The 17,568-nt window shown below is 42.1% G+C and overlaps 1 protein-coding gene across 5 annotated transcripts in view; it reads left to right on the top strand.

Annotated features, from left to right (window-relative positions):
* Aig1 (androgen induced 1) overlaps positions 1-17,568 on the top strand; it is a 224,868-nt gene that overhangs the window by 29,847 nt on the left and 177,453 nt on the right. For 4 of the 5 annotated variants that reach the window (XM_052751081.1, XM_052751079.1, XM_052751080.1 and 1 more), the window contains exon 2: positions 10,446-10,601. In XM_052751081.1, coding sequence (XP_052607041.1) covers positions 10,446-10,601 — 156 coding nt within the window. Of the gene's footprint in view, positions 1-5,434; positions 5,793-10,445; positions 10,602-17,568 lie in introns of those variants that run through there. The other variant, XM_052751082.1, reaches the window with a different exon arrangement.

Genomic DNA, 17,568 nt, shown 5'->3' with positions numbered 1-17,568 from the left:
AAGGGAAGATTACTTTCTTAAAGGCAGTGAGGTACCTAGTCGGGTATACTGGACATCAAAACATAAAGATGAATAACACAGAACTATCCTCCTTAGGATGCTCTGAGTCTCCTAGGACAGACAGACATAAAACAAAAAACCAACAAACAAAAAAGCCATCTGCTGACATACATTCATAAACTCAGGGGTGGAAAATATGGGGTATAAATCCTCCATACCTGGTAACTTTAGTCATGTTTTATCAATGAGATAATGGAGCTGGGTTTAAAAAGGTAAATACTATATGGACAAAAAAAATCCAAAAAAACATGCCAAGCTGAGGTAGAGTTTAGTAGAGTAGACCAATTATTCTAGCAACCTACTCTTTCCTCCAGCATTCTTTAACATGTAGCATAAATCTTGGTGTCAGTTCTGCAAAATTTTTAATTTATTTTCCGACTTCTTTTCTTTAACAAACATCGTTTGTTTTTCTAGTGAAGAAATTATTGCTAGCTGTCCAAGTTGATGCAACTTACAAGTCAACAACACATTTTGTTTTCTGAGATCTTAGAACTCTTACCATTATTTCCTACTGAATTTAAATTTTAAAATTGTGTTTTATTTCTTGATGCGTGGGTCTTGAATTGTTCCCTCTTAGAAATTTCCAGATAAATGCTGCGCTTAGAGGAAGAACTATCTCGTGTGTTACTGCCTGGCAGAACTTCTTCAGAGGATTTTGGATTCATTTCTTTCATCTGCAGCAATAGCAACGTGACCTACCGGATTCTTCTTAGGATATATTCAGCATTTTATTATTGCTATTCATGTACAGGTTTGACTATTGAGTGTTTCCTTTTAGTATTTAAACATATACATTTTATGTTCATGAAAACAAGCATGACAAAACAGAAGATATTACTTTCATCAAAGCAATCAGTTAATAGTCATTCTTTTATATTTTTGGTTGTGAGCCTAGCCTTTAACGCCTGAGCCATCTCTCCAGCCCAGTCATTCTTTTATAAACATCTGACAGTTTTATACTAAGTTAATAGAATTTTAAAATCTATGGTCTTCTTTAAATTTTCTTTCCCTAATAATGAGGATTGAACTGAAGGCTTTGCTTATGCTAGGTGAGTACTCTGTCACTGGATTGTATCCTCAGCCTTTGGAAAGATTTTTATTTTGAGCTGGTCTCACTAAGTTACCAAGGCTGGCCTAGAACCCAATACCTCCTAGCCAAGACAGGCCTAATACTCGCCATACTTTTGCCTCAGCTTCTGTGTGACTGAGTTGAAACTGTTTTTTTTTTATTTTAATTCCAATGTTATCTATCTATCTATCTATCTATCTATCTATCTATCTATCTATCTATCTACTTATTTATTTTGCCGGCCACACCTGGGTCTTTTTAGTGACAGTAGCCTGACTTTTATTGTGGGACCACAGGCTCCCATCTAGATGTTCACACCCACTGCTCCCCTCTCCTTCTGCTTCTCGTCTTTTTTGTGTTTTTCTATGACCCTTCTAAGCTACCCAATCTATCTCTAATGACTCACTGGAAACCCTTAAACCCCAGTGACTTATTGGGCTTGCCTTGCAAACCATTACATCCAGCAGTCTCCATCGATGGCCCTAAAAGGAGGGCACTGAACATTACTGGGAAAAAAAGAAAACTCAATGTGTAGCTCAGTAGAGACATTGCTCTCTGTCTCCTTCTTTGTAGGGTCCTCAGCATGTCCTGACTACTGGGTTGTCAGTCCAAGTCGGGCCCCTTCCCACTCTACTCTGCTGTCTATGCCACTGTTATTAATTCCATAATGAGGTAATGTGCACTAGCACTGTGTTCCAGATGTTGCACTAAGCCCCCAAAGATACAGCATGGAACTAAAACAGAATCTTACCCTCATATAACCTTCAAGACTCAGACGCATATAAAATAGCAACCCTAATGATGATTTCATTACACTTGATCCAGTAGTAAAAATTTCAAGGTAGCCTGAGACTGCATCCTGGTATAGGGAGGGGAAGACACTAACTGGCTTACGGATTGACTGTGATTCCTTTGCTCTTTCCAGAGCTTGTTGGATCTGTATTCCTGAGCTGATATTCAGTCGTACTCCTCAAAATAATTTAAAAAATGATATCTTCGTTAAGTTAGTAGATGTGTTTACATTTTTACCTAAATTGGTGAGTGGATGTATTTATTAGTTTCCTATATAAATAAGAGACTTATTTTTTTCCTATAAAAAACAGGTCATGGTAAAGGACAGAGGCATGCCTATAATTCTCATGTCCCACGTTATTTTCTACTCTGTGTTGCATGAGATATGCAGAAGACTGTTCATGGGGATGTGCACCCCAAACTAACGTGCGCTTGGTTTCCCAAGGGATAGCACAAAAATAAATACCCATTTGTATTCCACATACAAACCAGAACCCTTGGTGCTCTCTTTTTCTATCATTGTGGAATTATAAAGTGTCTTAGGGACTTTCAATATATTTAAGATCCATACTTCCATACTGCCACTTAACTTAGATGGTAATGGGATTTTTGTAATATCAGTCTCCTCACACGTTCCTGAACTAAAAGAACCCTGGGACCACATCACTACTCTTAACCTAAAGGCAAATATTGTGTAGTTATCAATAAGCCAAGAAGAAAACTTGAAGAGTTCAACTATGTGTGTGCTTTTAGTGTATGCACTAGCAAACTCCCAAGTACTCTATTTGAAAGTCAGTGTAGTGGGACAGTCACCAATTTGAGCTAATAGTAGCAGATATTGTCTGAGAAGGGGTGAAAACTCATAAAACTTACCCTGAAACTTTTGTCTAGAATAGGTCCTGTTTCCCACGATATAGGTCAGCGTTTATAGAGGCAGGATGGCCTTCATCATATTATTCTAGCCATCCAGTTCTCTCCCAGTAATTCATCTATACTTGTATAAACAAAATTACTATGTAGACTCAATGTTGGAAGGACCCATGTCAATAGCTTTAAAATATTTAAAAGAGAAATTTCTAAGGTTAGGGGTTCCTATTTTTATATTTTTTAAGACTTTTTTTCCTTTTTGTGTTTTTGAAATGGGGTTTCTTTGTGTAGCCCTGGCTGTCCTGGAACTTGCTCTAGAACTTGCTCTGTAGACCAGGCTGGCCTTGAACTCAGAGATCTGCCTGCCTCTGCTTTCCCAGTGCTGGGATTCAAGGTGTGCGCCACCATGCCCGGCTTAGGGAGTTGTTATTTAATTGGCTTCATTAATACAATTTCACTGCACTTTCTTTTACCATATACAGATCCTTCATGGGTTCTGGGTAGTCATCTGATTTTATGTCATCTATCAGTTAAGATCACATCTGATCCTGACTCAGGTCAAGAGAGGCTCTTGACCTGATTTAGGCTTCAGCCCTTTAATGATGTCATTCAGCACTGAAGCCACCTGTGAGATACATTGTCACAGCGAGAAAAACTTGGAGGAAGTGCATTTTACGGTATTAGAAGATTTAATTCACATTTACAAATACCCACACACACAATGCATCATCCCTTTCCCTCATAATTCCCCACCATTATTGGGCTTAAACCTAAATATCATGTATTTAGCAAATACGGATACTGCTAAGTTGGAGGTTATGTCTGTCTGGGCGTATTCTCAGCAAAATGTGCAATCATTTAACAGCCCGCATTTCTGTATTCATAGTTTATTTAGTGTTTGTACCTAGTGGTCAATCAATAAATACTTGTTTAAGCAATCAATAGTGGTTTTAATTCAGTGCTCAAGAAGGATCCATGCTAACATTAACAGTTTATATGAAATCTATAAGCTTCTACATTTTTGAGCTGTTCACAATATCAGAGCAGGACCCTCCCACTAGCCAGGCGGACGTATCAGAACACTGGCAGGTTGGGGCTTTCTGTCATTATTTGCTGCAGAGAAGGGAGTCATTGGGAGGTTTCCTGCTGCCCTCTTACTGAGTTTTGATGAAACGTGGCATGATGTGCCCTTGCCTTTGTGAAGCATATCTGCTTACCTTCTTTAGATGACTGTTCACCTGGTACTTAAACATTGTCACTTATTTCCCCACCAAGCATTCCCTTCCCACGCTTCTTATTATATGACATTATTTCTGACTGAAAGGCCTATCGTTCTTTCATTATATCTAAATGGACCGCTTGCCAGTGGTGACTTATGGCTTGTTTCATCGATTTACAGTAATGAGATAAAGTGGTATGAGGTAAATGTCTGTGTCCATGGACCAGATTCTAAATCACAGCCTGCAAACCTCGAGCTTGATGGGACAGTTAGTCCATCTCAGAACTGCTGCTGTGGTGGGAGCTTCTGGAAAATGACTGGGCTTCAAGCACATCACTTCAGTGGCAGTTTTAGAAAACAAGAGGCCCAGCCATTAGTGTGATGGGCCCATGTTGGCTCGGTCAAGCTAACCTCCCAGGGTCAGGAAGGATAATCCACCAGCTGGTGTGACTGATGGGCATAATCTCCCTGGAAGAAGGGAGGCAGAGAGCACATGCACTTTTAAACACATTGATTTCTTTGCAGAGTAACATTTACACATGTCACTGGTCACGGGCTCCAAGTAACTGATGACCCACTCCTGTGACTGTCCAACGGTTACAAGATGCTCAGCTGTCTCCAGTGAGGAAGACTCTGAAACAAATGCAGAGGAAGACCCTGCAGAATTGTCTGGTCTGACTCTACATGGAGTCGCTCACCTCACGACGCTGCTTCACCTCTGACCTTCTCTCTTGATCCTGTGACAGAAGACCTCATGTATTACTGAAGAGTCAGATAGATGTGGAATGAGGGCTTTCCCCAAAGAGCATGTGTTACAGCCCTTCTGGGTGATGGCTCTTGTGTCATTCCCACATGTTGCTTAACTCCTTCAGTAAATCTGCCCTCTCCCCCCACAAAATACTACATAGGCTGATTTCCAGTAAGACCTTCATTACCAGTTTTATGAACTGAAAACAAAATAACCATTCCTGTACTACAAGCCCTTGTATGGCTAGAGGTAAAATACAGAAAGGGCCCGAGTCTACACCACTTTTCCAAACTTTTTATTTACTTTTTCTGTGAAGGAGAAATCTCTGTGATTTGTGATGAAATTTCTGATACATAAAGCATTGTGTGTGTGTGTGTGTGTGTGTGTGTGTGTGTGTGTGTGTGTGTGTGTGTAACATATATATTTAGACTACAGAAATAAACAACCTATATGTCGTCTACCTGCCTACTCCTCTGTTCTCTGGGTTAGGGATAGATTCATCCAATGCCAGGTGATGCCCTTGTATTCTCTAATTGGATGAGTCCAGGTAGGTTTTTTTCATTACTTCCCCACCATTTCTTCCTTAATTAATGCTCTTGTCCTCACACGGAGACTCCTCCAGGCCTTTCTTTATGACACAATAATCTGGTTGCCTCCTTCCCATCTGTTCTCTCCCCAGTTCTTCATTCCGTGACCTGTGTCCCTCTGGTTCCTGCTGCTTCTCCTCTGAGTCCCCTCCTTTCCATGTTCTTTCTGTCTACGATGGCCAAAGCTAACGTGAGAAGAACAGGGTCTTCAAGACCAACGCGGCATCCTCTGCCCCATCCTTTAGCACGGCATCACTGTAGATGGCAACCCAGAAACCTACTAGTCAAGACAGCTGTATTCTGCTCTTTTAAAATTCTGTAAATAATGATTGCACTTCTTACTTCATGTGCTACTGTTTCTACTTTGGTGCAGTTTTGTGTGTCTTGCTTGAGTTCAGTTCAGTAGAATGTTCAAATTAGGAACCAGGTAATAACAATATATAAACTGTAGTTTGAAGCAATTTCGTTTTCTTTAAGAAACTGAAGATGGTATATTGGAGTAAAATAAAATGTATTCTGGAAAAAAAAAAACAAACGCCGGTCATAGCTGTTCAGAAATACAGGCTAAGAGTCTAGGGAATTTCCCCCATTGTATAGACGATCACAAGTATTTACTGCATTCTGGAGACAAAGAAAATGGTACTAGATTTTTATTTAAAATTGATTGTGTGTGAAAATACGAAAGAAATGTAGGCATGTTTTTATGCTCAAGAAAACAAACCCTCATTCAAAAGTGGATCAGTAAATAAGCTATGATTTCTGTATAGTAAGAGGAGGTGGAGAAATGATGCAGAAGGAATGGAACTGTAGAGATCATTCTAGAAGAGCAAACACTGAATGACTCCAGAATATCCTGAGATGGTTTCGCTTTTCTGATCAATCTCTATATTTCTTGGAGTGATAGAGTGCATTGGGCCACTCCGTTTCCATGGGGGTGAGAAATAATAAGAGCAACCAGCCTGCTAAGAACTCACGGGCAGATGGTGTACATCCATGTCATGCTGAGCTGAGGGTTGGAAATGCCAACTCTACGGAATGGTTGGAGCCAAATGATTCTTCAAGGTAACCCTGCTTAACACTTACTTGTGTGTCTCCATGTAACCTTACATTGTAAGCAGTGTAGTGAATTTTAAGTGGACAGAGTGGTACTCTGGGCATGGGAAGAACACAGATAAGATGTCTCCAGTGGGGTCTGGTAACTGTCTGTGGAACTCAAACTCTAGTAAATGCGATAGAGATCTAAAGTAGTGGCTCAGTGTTGGCAAGCTGTTTCTTTAAGCCATTAACCAGAAGTCAATCCATTTGTCAAGGAATGGTTGAGTTTTTCATAAGTTTTACCAAGTATTATTTGATAATGAGAGCTAAAGACAGACTTTTCCTTGTCTTTAGCAGTGCTGGGTGCTGATCCCAGGACCTTGTACAAGCCAGGCAAGTGTGTTACCATCGATGTACATCCCTAGCTTGTGTGTTAAAGAAACAGTAACAACCCCCACCCCCAGTTCCTCCTCCTCGTCCTCCTTAAGCTTAGACATCAGGAAACCTCCCTCTCCTCACTCTGAGTTCTCACTTGGGGAGGTGCTCATAGCAGTTCTGGGGAGGTTGAGGTCACTGTATACAAGCTGGAGAGAAGCAACTGAGAAGAATGCAGAGAGGCGCAGGGAAGCCACCAAGTACTTGTGAGGGGACAGATGTGTTACGTGACTCATGGCTTAACCTGAGGGTACACTATCTGGAAATTGTAGTTTAGAATATGTATCAGTTACTCTTTTCATCCTTGAGATAAAATATCTGACTGAGGCAGCTTAAAAAAAGAAGGGTTGACTTTTGCAGCCAAAGACAAGGGGAGAGAGGTGGGGGAGTGGAGACGCTGGTGCCAGCTCACCTTCTCCATTTTGTTCAGTCCAGGTCCCCAGCTACAAATTTAGGGTGGGTCTCCAATCTCAATGAACCTAATCTAGAAACTCCCTCACAGGCATGCACAGAGACTTGTCTCCTAGGTTTTTCTAGCTCTGTCACGTTGTGATGCCAGCTACCACACACTATTTATTATATATCCGTTGTGATACCAGCTACCACACACTATTTATTGTACATCCGATGTGATACCAGCTACCACACACTACTTATTGCATATCTGTTTGTAGAAATTCTTTTGGTTTTCTCCTCTCCTAGAATGAGTTTCTGCTTTTCCCCTTTCTTTTACATTTTCCATTTCTCTCCCCTTTCCTTTTATAATTTCATAACAGCGTGCTTTCCCCAAGTCAACGAGACATTTGTTTACATCAAAATCCTTTTGCCTGGCCCCATGTTCTTCAGCAGTATCAGTTTTGTGAGAGTGAGAACCACTGCTTTAGGGCATACCTTTTCTAGTCCAGTCACCAGGGCAGGAGTGCAAAGGAATCTCTGCACTACTAGGTGTTCCTCACAGTGTTTGTCCAAGCCGTGTTCCCACTCGAAGCTTTCTGGTTGAGTCACACTTCTTCGTATCACTATTTTGATGAGACATGCTATCTCATTGTGGCTGTAATGAATTCTCTTAGGTACTGGTCACACAGGATGCTAGATGCTGACTAACAGTCATGGAGCATATCATTCCCTGGTGTGGTCACTGATGGCTCACACATGAGGATTGCCAGAGAGATTCAAACATCTTAAACCTGATGCTATGACTTGAGGCATTTCCTTAGTATGGGATTGTTCTCTGAGTCATTTATCTCTGATTATTAGAACCTGATGCCATTTGTTACCCATTTCTGTGTTATCCTCACTTGGGACAGTCTTAGTCTCTCCCACCCTGGCTATTTATAAAATGACAATGGAGTCTAAGCCATGGAAGCTAAAGCCAATTTAAATTATGAGGAGAACTGGAGCATGACTATGGCTTTGGCCGACTAGTAATAGCAGGGTTCGGAGGAGGTCCCCCAAACCTATGCTACTGACACTGTGTGTGCCACAGGGTGAGCTCACAGCTGGAACCAGATGTTACTTTGTGCCCAAGTGAGGAACCATGCACAAAGCTTCCACAGACTCTTCCCACTGCCGATGTGGAAATGCCCTTTTCTTTTTAAAGTATTTGTTGTGTTCTGTAAAGTAAGGAGAATTGTACCCTTTAAAAATAAGTCAACAGTAAATTATTTCTACTTGAAGCAGTCGGGAAATTTCTGAATCTGTCTTTTCTTTGGTGTTAAGAAAGTAAGATCTGACCCCAGGGAATGTGTTTTCTGCCCTTTCTGTAATTTCGTTTAGCTGTGCCCTGGTATGCTGCCCAGCACTCCGCCTCCACAACTTTGGCCCTACTTCAGGAAGTTGACAAATTATTGGTTTGTACTATTTCAGGGTTCTCACCATGCCTTGGTCCAGGGAAAGTATGACTGTTGCGGATAATTTCAATTGTAATTGATTTGTAATACTGGTAACTGTATGGAGACAATGGTCACAGCATTTCTACTCTGGAAAGATTGGATTTCATTACTACTAGAAACCCAAGAGCCATCCAGTCTTCATAATGGAAAGTTGCGCCACACAAGAGTGAATTTTCATGCTCAATTGATTTCTTGATGACCAGATTTCTATCACTGCTGTGGCAGAAACTGCCTAAATCTAAGGGATTCACACACACAGATGGTCTCTCCACATTTAGCTCGCTGTTTAGACTGTGTCCTCTTGCATTCTCTTCTTAGGCATTTGCTAGGCCTCACTAGTGAGTCGAAACAGACTACAGGTGTGAACTTTAAAATAATGAATATGTCAGTTTGATTATTAATATTCTTTCTGTTGAGTCTACTTGTGTGTATGTGTGTGTGTGTGTATGTGTGTGTGTGTGTGTGTGTGTGTGTGTGTGTGTGTGTGTGTCTGTACATCTTCATTGTCCAAAGAAGAATGAAAATGGAAGTAGTGGGGTTCATTTTTTTTTTCATTTTGTATCATTTAAATTCCCTGTTTTGGCAGATTAATGACAGGTCTTTTAAGGTAGCATAACTTAAAAAACTATTCCTGAGAATTTTATTCATATGTTTTGATTATATCTACCCAAATGCCACCTTCAGCTCCTCCCCAGCCCTCTCCCAACTTCTTATAACTCACTGTCTTAGTTACTTTTGTATTGCTGTGACAAAATACCATGAAGAAGGCAATGTATAGAAGGCAGCATTCAAGTGAGGGCTTGCTTACAGCTTGAGTGGGTTAGTCCATGACCATCATGGTGGGGAGCATGGCAGCAGGCAGGCGGGCATGGCGCTGGAGTAGTACCTGAGAGCTTCCGTCTGATCCACAAGCACAAATCAGAGAGAGAGAAAGAGAGACAGACAGACAGACAGAGACAAAGAGAGACAGAGACAGAGAGAGACCAAGATTGATCGATCACTGGAAAGAATGAAAGAATGATAGGTATGGGCTTTTGACACCTCAAAGCTCGTCCCCACTGCCATACCTTCTCCAACATGGCCACACTTCCTACTCTTTCCCAAAAAGTTCCACCACCTTCGGACCAAGCATTCGAACGTATGTGCCTGTGGGGCTCTTCTCATTGAAACCACCCTATCCATCCCCTCACTGCTACCTTTGTGTGCACAGGTGTGAGGGTGTGAGGCCATCTGCTGGAGTGAGGCTAAAACACTAGGGGTCACACCCCTGAAGAAAACTGATGCTCCCTGCCCCAGCAGCCTTCAAGTGCCTCAGCTATGGGTGGGACTTTGTGAGCCCCTCCCCCATTTATACTGGCATTTGGACTGGCTTGATGTTGTGAAGCTGTTTTGCAGAGGAGTAGAGCTGCCCTGAGCTCATGAGTACAACAGCTCTGTCATTATCTCTGGCTCTGACAATCTTCCACGCCACGTTCTGTGATGTTCCCTGAGCCTTGGGGAGAGGGGACGGAAGTAGTGTTTTTAAAGACAGATCCTCTCACTTATTAATTGTAAACAAACAAACTAACAAAAAAAACCAACAACAGCAAAAGTCTCTGGTTTTTATTCTCAGGGTGAGCTTTGTAATGAGGCTTCGGATTCTCTTCCTATGTCATAATGCAGACACACAGCTGCCTTTGTGTTCCGGAACTTGGGTCTCCGTAGCTCTTGCTGACCAGGTCGGGTGGTTGTCTCCTCACAGGTCATCCAGGCAGTCTTCTTCGGCATCTGTGTCCTGACTGACCTCTCCACTCTCCTGACCAGAGACAGCGGGAACCAGGAGCAAGAGCGACAGCTTAGGAAGCTCATCTCTCTCCGGGACTGGACGCTGGCTGTGCTGGCCTTTCCTGTCGGGGTTGTGAGTATGATGCAGGATGTACTTAGCACAGAACAAATGTGGGTCCCACTTCAGACTTGTTTAAAAAAAAATGAGGACTGCTGGGTGGTGGTGGCGGCGGCGGCAGCACATACCTTTAATCCCAGCATTGGGAAGCAGAGGCAGGTGGATCTCTGTGATTGAGACCAGCCTGGTCTACAGAGTGAGTTCCAGGACAGCTAAGGTGCTGCACACTACACAGAGGAACTCTGTCTCAAAAAAAAAAAAAAAACCCAAAAAAGATAAAGAAAATGAGAGCCTTTCATAAGGAGTTCCCCTTTCATCTGTACTAGGGATAGAACCCAGGACCTCATGGGCTCTCCCACCTTGAGCTACATGTTGGCCCAAGGTTTCTATGTTTGTTTCCTAATGCTGCCAGTGCTATCGAACTTTTATTCTCTCATGGTCCTGGAGACTGGATGTCTGAGATCAAGGAATCCTGGAGTTGGTTTCTTTGGACGCCTGTCTCTTTGGTTTCAAGAAGGCTGCCTTCACACAGTGTTCTATTTTCTTTCCTCCCTGTCAGTCTGGGTTTCGATCCCCTCTTCATATTAGGAGAACCATTATGTCAGTCAGACTCTCCAGTGGCTGCATTTAACCTCACCCGAGATTCTGGGGGAATTGAGACTTCAGCATATGATATACCTGAGATATACCAGGTGGTGAAATATTTGCCATGCACACATGAGGCTTGCATTTAATCCCCAGTACCTGTGTAAAAAAAACCCAAAACTGGGTGTGGTGGTTTGCACTTGTAATCTTAGTGCTGTGGAGGCAGAGACCTGGGGATCTCCAGGCTTTGTTGGCCAGCCAGAATATCCTACTTGGTGTATTCTAGAACAGGGAGAGACCTTGTCTCAGAAAACAAGGAGTATGGCTTCTGAGGCACAGTACCTGAGATGATCCTCTGGCCTCCACATGCATGGGCACACACACACACACACACACACACACACACATCTCATGCCCTCATACACACGTGTGTGCATACACACACACACACACACACACACACACACACACACACACACACACACACACACAGAGCACATGGTTCAGTCCTTAACATTTTCTTGAGTAGCCTAAACTTAAAATTATATCTGTCCATTGGGTCAACTGTTCTAGTACTTTGGACTTAAGAGGAAATCAACATTAGCTAACACTTCACTCACCCAACTGTGCCATTAGCTGTTATTACTTAAATAATGCTGCTCAATGTTTGCGTCTGTCTGGCTCCATTGATTTTCTCTTTTCAGTTTCATTCCCTCCATAACTCAGCTTCCTTCACAAGGCTGTTAATTTTCCATTGTCTACACACAAACCATGTTTCTTTACAGGCTCCGTGAGACACGATAGACTTATAACTTGTGTGTAGGTGGAAGAATGAGGGAATTTTTGTGTATCTGAGACTGTGAGAGCAAGTTAGAAGTACCTTATGCAACACAGTTTGAGACCTTCCATTTGTTGCCTGATTCTGGCTGGAACAAACAGAAGCTCCAAGGTCATGGCTAGCACACAGACTGAGTCCAAGTTCAGCACAAGAGGCGTCAGAAAGTTCTTTAAAGCCTGCCTTTGGCTCTTTTGCATATGTGCCAAGTCAGTGTTGGCAGAGACCTCCAAGTTCTTAGCACCAAGTTGCCATTTTCCGTGTGCTGAATTATAATTTCGTGGATGACGTAGCCCTGCACTCTTGAGAATAACACAAGGGCCAAAAGAACCTTAGAATCCAATCATAAACCTTCTCCTTCCCTCATCCTTTTCTTTTGATATTCTAAATGCATGAGTTTTCAGATGGAAGCTGTCCAGCAGACCACTGATATCCTCTTGTTTAAATGTTTTGCTATATATATATATATATATATATATATATATATATATATATAATGATTTTCCTTTATACAATTCAAATACTTAGCCATTGTGCTAGCACAGACTTGTAATCAGAGTACTCTGGAGGCTGAGGCAGGAGGATTATTGATTAGGGCCATCCTGGGCTGCATAGTGAAATCTTAGAAGGTAAATTCATCTGACTTGCTATGAATTGCGTCAGAGAAAATTCCCATGGCATAAAATGTAAAGACATGCACTTTCTGCACGAAAGAATCATGCCTTGAAACCCAGGTGTCTGTGTGTGGAATTCTGTCTTGGTTTAGCAGGGAGAGGAACCACACTTCTCATTTCTACCATCCGCGTTTAACCAACGTCACACATTGCACGTTCCCAGCACGAGCGAGCCCCTTTCCAGGTTGGTAAGCTCCTGTCGGTAGGCCATGTCCTTTTCTCCTATGCCTTGGTACCTACTGTGCTTTCTGGTGAACCGGAAGTGATCAGAGCTCTGCAGATGCACAGAACGAATCACTGAAGGGTCAGTGATGGATCAGAGACGTGCAGTTAGCAGTTATGTGGCTCTCTTCTGTCAGGATCAATACCAGATGTCACTGTCTCCAATTCTCCCAGTCTTCTTCCTGGGTCACTTCCCACTTCCATTCTTGTCCCTGAAATTTAAAAATTCCTCTCTAGGCTTTGTTCTCTCCCCTTTTCCCCTTTCCTTGTCTCTCCCCACGCTGATAAAAGTCTTTGTTGGTATTCTCTAAAATCGACATGATGTCCACACTTTCTCCTCTTTCTGCACACTGTCATTGACTTTATATCTGCTCACCCTGCCCCCATCACACGCCTCACTCTAATGCAGGGCAAAAAATCATTTTGAGTTAAAAAAAAAAAAAGCACCTGAGAGATGGATTATTCTAAGAATCCACTAATTTTATTACATAGTATATTTGCAGATGATAGAAATTGAATGCTGTAAGCATTTTAACTCAAAATAAGTCTTCACCCAAACACTTAACTTGTCATTTACTCTCACCTTTCTTTTCCTAAGGTTACTTCTCCAATTTTTTTTCATATTTGCTGCAACCTCAGAGACTCCTCTATCCCTCCATAACTTCCTCCATTTTGCTCATCTACTTCAAAGGGTCTAGAACCCCACTGTGGCTGTGTTCCTGTCACTTAAGATGTCCCTCATGGTTTGCTTTTTATTTCCTTCTTGCAGCAATGAGCCCCTAGGCACAGACTTGTAATCAGAGTACTCTGGAGGCTGAGGCAGGAGGATTATTGATTGGGGCCATCCTGGGCTGCATAGTGAAATCTTGTCTCAGAAGGTAAATTGATCTAACTTGCTATGAATCATGTCAGAGAAAATTCTCATGGCATAAAAATTCTCATGGCATAAAATGTAAAGAGAGCCAGTGACAGTCAATAGAGCTTAGATTTAGCTCATCTGTCAACAAGTGAAGACTCCTGGAAAAGGTAATGTACTTTTTTCTTTGAGTTTACATTGAGGATGCTTAACGGATTCAATTCAGTGCCTTCTTAACACAGTAGGGAGCATGCCAGTCTCATAATCTGAAGGTCCTGAGTTCGAGCCTCAGAAAGCATGCTTAACAGGCCAAGTGATTAGTGTTTGAAGCAAGAGCTTTTACTATTTTGGTTAACACAGAACCTTACTGAGCAAAACATCCTAATGCTATCTCTCTGGCAGGGGAGCACTGGCCTGACCTGAGCCTCCTAAGGTGGGAGGTACAGAGGCTGGACTTTGAACTAGGGTCCCCAGAGGTGTCCTTGGCTCTGTCCCCCTGCTTCCAAGATGACTACCAACCTTCCAGAGTTGTCCTTGCTGCTTCCTACCGGCTTCCTCTGTGTCACACTTTCTGTGTGTCAGTTGGTTATTGGGAAAGCGATATTTTCTTGCTTCAGGTTTTAGAAAAAGAGCATAAAAACAGGGCAGTGAATTGTATGACGTCTGCTCAGACTGTTCTGGAGAAGTTTCAGGGCCAGAGCTTCTCTTGGTCCATGTTTTCTCTGTCTGTCTCTGTCTCTGTCTCCCCCTTCCCCCACTCTCTCTCCTAATACAAAGTACAGGGAAAGACCCACATAGGCTATCTAGGATCTGTAGGTTTTACATTGGTGCTTCCTCCAGGAGCAAGGTTAATTGTGAGCTGACAGTAATTGCTTTATTGGAGCATGATATAATGAAAAAGACTTGGAGATCTTTGGACCTTACACGGGCACCTTCATAGCACCTTTTACCCCAGTGATACAGAAAAATAATGAAATACCCCAATCAAAGATAATTACGGTGAACTTTTATCTGAGCGTGACTTGGAGAAGCCAGGCAGGGTGGCTTGAATGGACAGAACATGTATCATCAATCGCTGTGTCGATTCCCATAAAGAGCAAAGCTGGCCTTGATTAGTGGCACTAATGGCCGGAAACCACCACCACTCCCCAAGCCTCGCGGCTCATTTTGCAGGGATAACCCTCTAGAGCCTGTTCTTCCATGTGCAGTTTATTTCTCAACCCCGTTACCCTTTTAAAGAAGCGTTACAAATAATTCTGTGACATTATGTGGTCTGGAAGCCCTGAAGCTTCTCAGGAGCAGTCCAGGAAAGAATGTCTTTTGTCTCCTCTGAGTTTGTTGACTCTTGTGCTGGCAGATCCCATTGTAGTTGAGAAAGTAGGCATACCCTTTTAACTATAAAAGAAAATAAAAGATCATGAAGAGTCTGAGAATGCCCCTCACCCTAAATGTGTCTCAGACTGCCATCCATGCAAAAGGAACAATTGCATGTTTTCTGTTCATTCAAACCCATGCAGCTCTATTCATCTGCAGCTGCTGAGTGTGAATAGTACCCATAATCAAATCTTACCACATCACCAGTACAGCTTTGTCCTGGTGCTGCCTTGGCTTGCTCCAGTCCAGATGCTGCCCTAACCATCCCAAAGTGAAGATGTGAATGGCCCTCTCTGAGTGGGTTTGTGGAGGCCCTGGAGGTTTGGGTCTGTTCTATCCTGGGATGGGCATCCGGATAGTTTGTGAGAGCAAACCCAAATGTGCGTACATGAGTTCGCCTGGAATTTGTCCTTCTTACTAAATTTAGTCTCAAAGCTATTTGCCAAGTTACCATTTCTGCTGTTATAATGTGTCTTGTAAACACTTGAAGCTTTTGCAATGTACTAACCAACTGTAGGCTCTTACTTGTGATGAAGACTGTGGTACCTCTTCCTTAGGAAACACAGGGAAAGCTAACTTTAACACCTCAATGCAAACTCGAAGAAAAAAGTACATTACCTTTCCCAGGAGTCTTCACTTGTTGACAGATGAGCTAAATCTAAGCTATCTTGAAAAAGTTTTTGAGATGTATGCAGATTTGGATTGCTGTACTCCAGTTACTCAAGAAACAAGAAACATTGGTTTTCTTGTTGATTTTTCAATGCAAAGATTGGCTGAGATGGGAAAAATGTGTATTAGTAGTAATTGCTAATTTTAAAAGTTTTTATTGCATCTTATTTATTCCTTTGTGTATGTGTGCGTGCGCACATATGTGGGGCACGTGGCACAGCTTGCTGGTGGAGATCAGAGGACAACTTGCCAGAGTTGTCTCTTTCCTTCTGCTCTGTGGGTTCCATGGATGCAACTCAGGTCGTCAGGCTGAGGACTAAGTGCCTTTAGGTGGTGAGCCAGCTTGCCAGCCCTTAATTGATAGTTTTAATATATGCTAATGTAACACACAATGGAAATTAATTTGATTCCAGTTGAGATTACAGCTGATAACAAATATGTTTCCTGTTTTGAAATTTAGAGGGAAATATTTTTAAAGTTCCTCATTTAGTTTATTCTGTAAATTCTGGATTTAACTTTAAAATACACTTAGCTGCTAAGACTGTATTACATTTTCTTATAAGTACCTAAAATCAAACTCTTTTCTAGTTTCTTTAAGCCTTCTTGTTCATTTAAATGCTCCTTTTCTTTCTTTCCCACCCCCAAAATTACAAATATATTGTCAGTCAAGTAGTATTTTGTTATAAAACCTGGTTTGCAGCAGTGGGTGAAGGTGCTTGCTACCTAGCCTGGTGACTTGAGTTGGATCCCTGGGACCCACAGTGGAAGGAAAAAAATGATTCCAATAAGCTGTCTTCTACTTTCAATCCGTGGTGCATGTGTGCCCATACATATACATGCCACATCGACAATAAGTCAAAATATAATTAACCAAACCCCCGTCCACTTTCTGTTGAGTCAATCACATGCTTGCCCCTGCACAGGAATGAGAAATGGAATTTAATTGCCCAGTGACAGGAGGTTTATAGGTGAAGAACCATTCAAAATCAAGTGTGCCGAATTATCCATTACAATCTATTGCCAGACAGATTTAAGTACAAAATCTCATCACTGTAAGAAATTTGAATATGTCAGGTTTCACTCTAAGGAGACCATCCTTATTAATTACCCACATTAGCATGGAGATTTAAATGGACATTATACAGACTTGTGTCTAAGGTACACAGAAGTAGTGTAAAAGAAGGGGGTAGTATCAGGAATGGAAGGTTCTGGAAGACTTCCCAGAAAGGTTGATTTTTGAGCTCTGTTTCGAGGGTTGGGTGCTGGGAATTGAACTCCAGTCCTCTGAAAAAGCAGCAAGTGCTCTCAACCACAGAGCCAGCTCTCCAGCCTCAGTATTTCTTCTTTGTCTCTCTCAGCATCACCTGTGTGGATTGTACATTTGCTGTCTAAGCTTCCAAAACATAAAAAACATACTTGATAAAGCAAGGGGATCACATCTCTTGCATGTGCTCTCAAGGCATAAAGAGGAATACAGCTCTTCAGGCACTTCTCCAAGGATTTTCTCCATCTGGCAAATGCATCATTCCTGACCCTCTTGGAACAGATTTGTCTGGAGGTCTCTTTGGTTAAAACCATTGTATTCCTAAAATGAGCTGTGAGGGGTTCCGAGAAAGCAGGTGGGAGCAGCAGGAAGTGAGAGCTTCATTGACTGGTTTATCCTTAAGGGATGGACTTTTGCTGCCAAAACAAGTCTGGGGCTTTAAAGACTCTTTGTAAAATTTAAAGTGTAAATGAATGGGATTCTAGGTCATTTACCCTTTGCTT

This window comes from Peromyscus californicus, unplaced genomic scaffold (assembly GCF_007827085.1).
Source record: "Peromyscus californicus insignis strain IS unplaced genomic scaffold, ASM782708v3 Scaffold_22__1_contigs__length_63687245, whole genome shotgun sequence".
NCBI classification, from domain to species: Eukaryota; Metazoa; Chordata; class Mammalia; order Rodentia; family Cricetidae; genus Peromyscus; species Peromyscus californicus.
The sequence above is the reverse complement of the archived record's forward strand: the minus strand, read 5'-3'. Positions and strand labels throughout refer to the sequence as shown.